Source organism: Triticum aestivum, chromosome 2B (assembly GCF_018294505.1).
Source record: "Triticum aestivum cultivar Chinese Spring chromosome 2B, IWGSC CS RefSeq v2.1, whole genome shotgun sequence".
Lineage (NCBI taxonomy): Eukaryota > Viridiplantae > Streptophyta > Magnoliopsida > Poales > Poaceae > Triticum > Triticum aestivum.
The window spans coordinates 516,409,868-516,410,874 of record NC_057798.1 but is presented as its reverse complement, the minus strand read 5'-3'; the positions used below and the strand labels follow the sequence as shown (position 1 = coordinate 516,410,874).

The following is a 1,007-nucleotide window of genomic DNA, read 5'->3' as shown; positions in this document are numbered from 1 at the left end:
CGAAGTCACCGTAGGCACCTCGTCGTCAACGGAAACGTCTCCTCCCACTGACTGCGCAATGCTGAAAATCCTGAAATAAATCAAGGAATAAATGCGAGCACCAGAATTTGAACCTGTGGGCTAGGGATACCACAGTCACTCGAACCATCCAGTCACAGGTTGATTCGCATGGGTATAGATATTTTAAAAAGTCAAACTTTATAGTCTTTAACCAAGTTTATAGAGAAATACATATACATCTAGAATAATAAATACATATCCTTAGATACATGACAATACGTACTTTCCTATTGTACTCCTTCCGTCCGAAAAAGCTTTGGCCATGCTTGGGGCAAGTTTTTTCGGACGGAGCAAGTATATATTTGGTATTGTAAATATAAATAGTTTTTTTTTATAAATTTGATCAAAGTTTGATTTTCGAGAAAATTTATATGCACTACGTTATGAGGAGGACTCACTCAGGCGTAGCAAAAATGGGAAAGGAAAGCAGCACAAGGCGGTGAGCCGCACAGCCCGCAGGGAGGAGTGCAGACTGCAGAGAATTGAGAATGCAGATGTACAAGTGGGGACGAATCTGAGCCGTTGAATAAAGATCCGACGTTCCTAGAAAAACCTACGCTTAACTGGAAAATAGTCGACCGATAAGTACACGCTCCGAAGGCCGAAGCGGCCCCGAACGGCCAAACCCCTGGTCGCAGTCCAGAAATGGCCGCCGCCGCGAAGCTCTCCGTCTCCAGCCAGGCCTTCGCGGCGCTCCTCGACTGCTGCGGGACCGCCGCCGGGGACTGCGACGGGCTACTCTTCGGCCGTGCCGCCCGCCCCCCGGCCCCTCCCCCTTCCCTCTCCGACGACGACGACTCCGGCGCCACCTCCTCCGCCCCAACCCTATCCATCAACGTCACCGGCCACGCCTCGCTCGCCCGACCCTCCTCCCTCTCCGACGCCCTCGGCCGCTTCCAGCCCTACTCCCCCGCCCGCCCAGCCACCGTGGGCTTCTTCTCCTCCCG

At 52.6% G+C, this 1,007-nt stretch overlaps 1 protein-coding gene across 1 annotated transcript in view; it reads left to right on the top strand.

Annotated features, from left to right (window-relative positions):
• Window positions 1-648: 648 nt before the first annotated feature.
• LOC123045762 (uncharacterized) overlaps window positions 649-1,007 on the top strand; it is a gene marked incomplete in the record, with an annotated part of 3,745 nt that continues 3,386 nt past the window's right edge. The window contains 1 exon segment of the mRNA XM_044468935.1: window positions 649-1,007. Within this exon segment, the coding sequence (XP_044324870.1) occupies window positions 706-1,007 (302 nt within the window).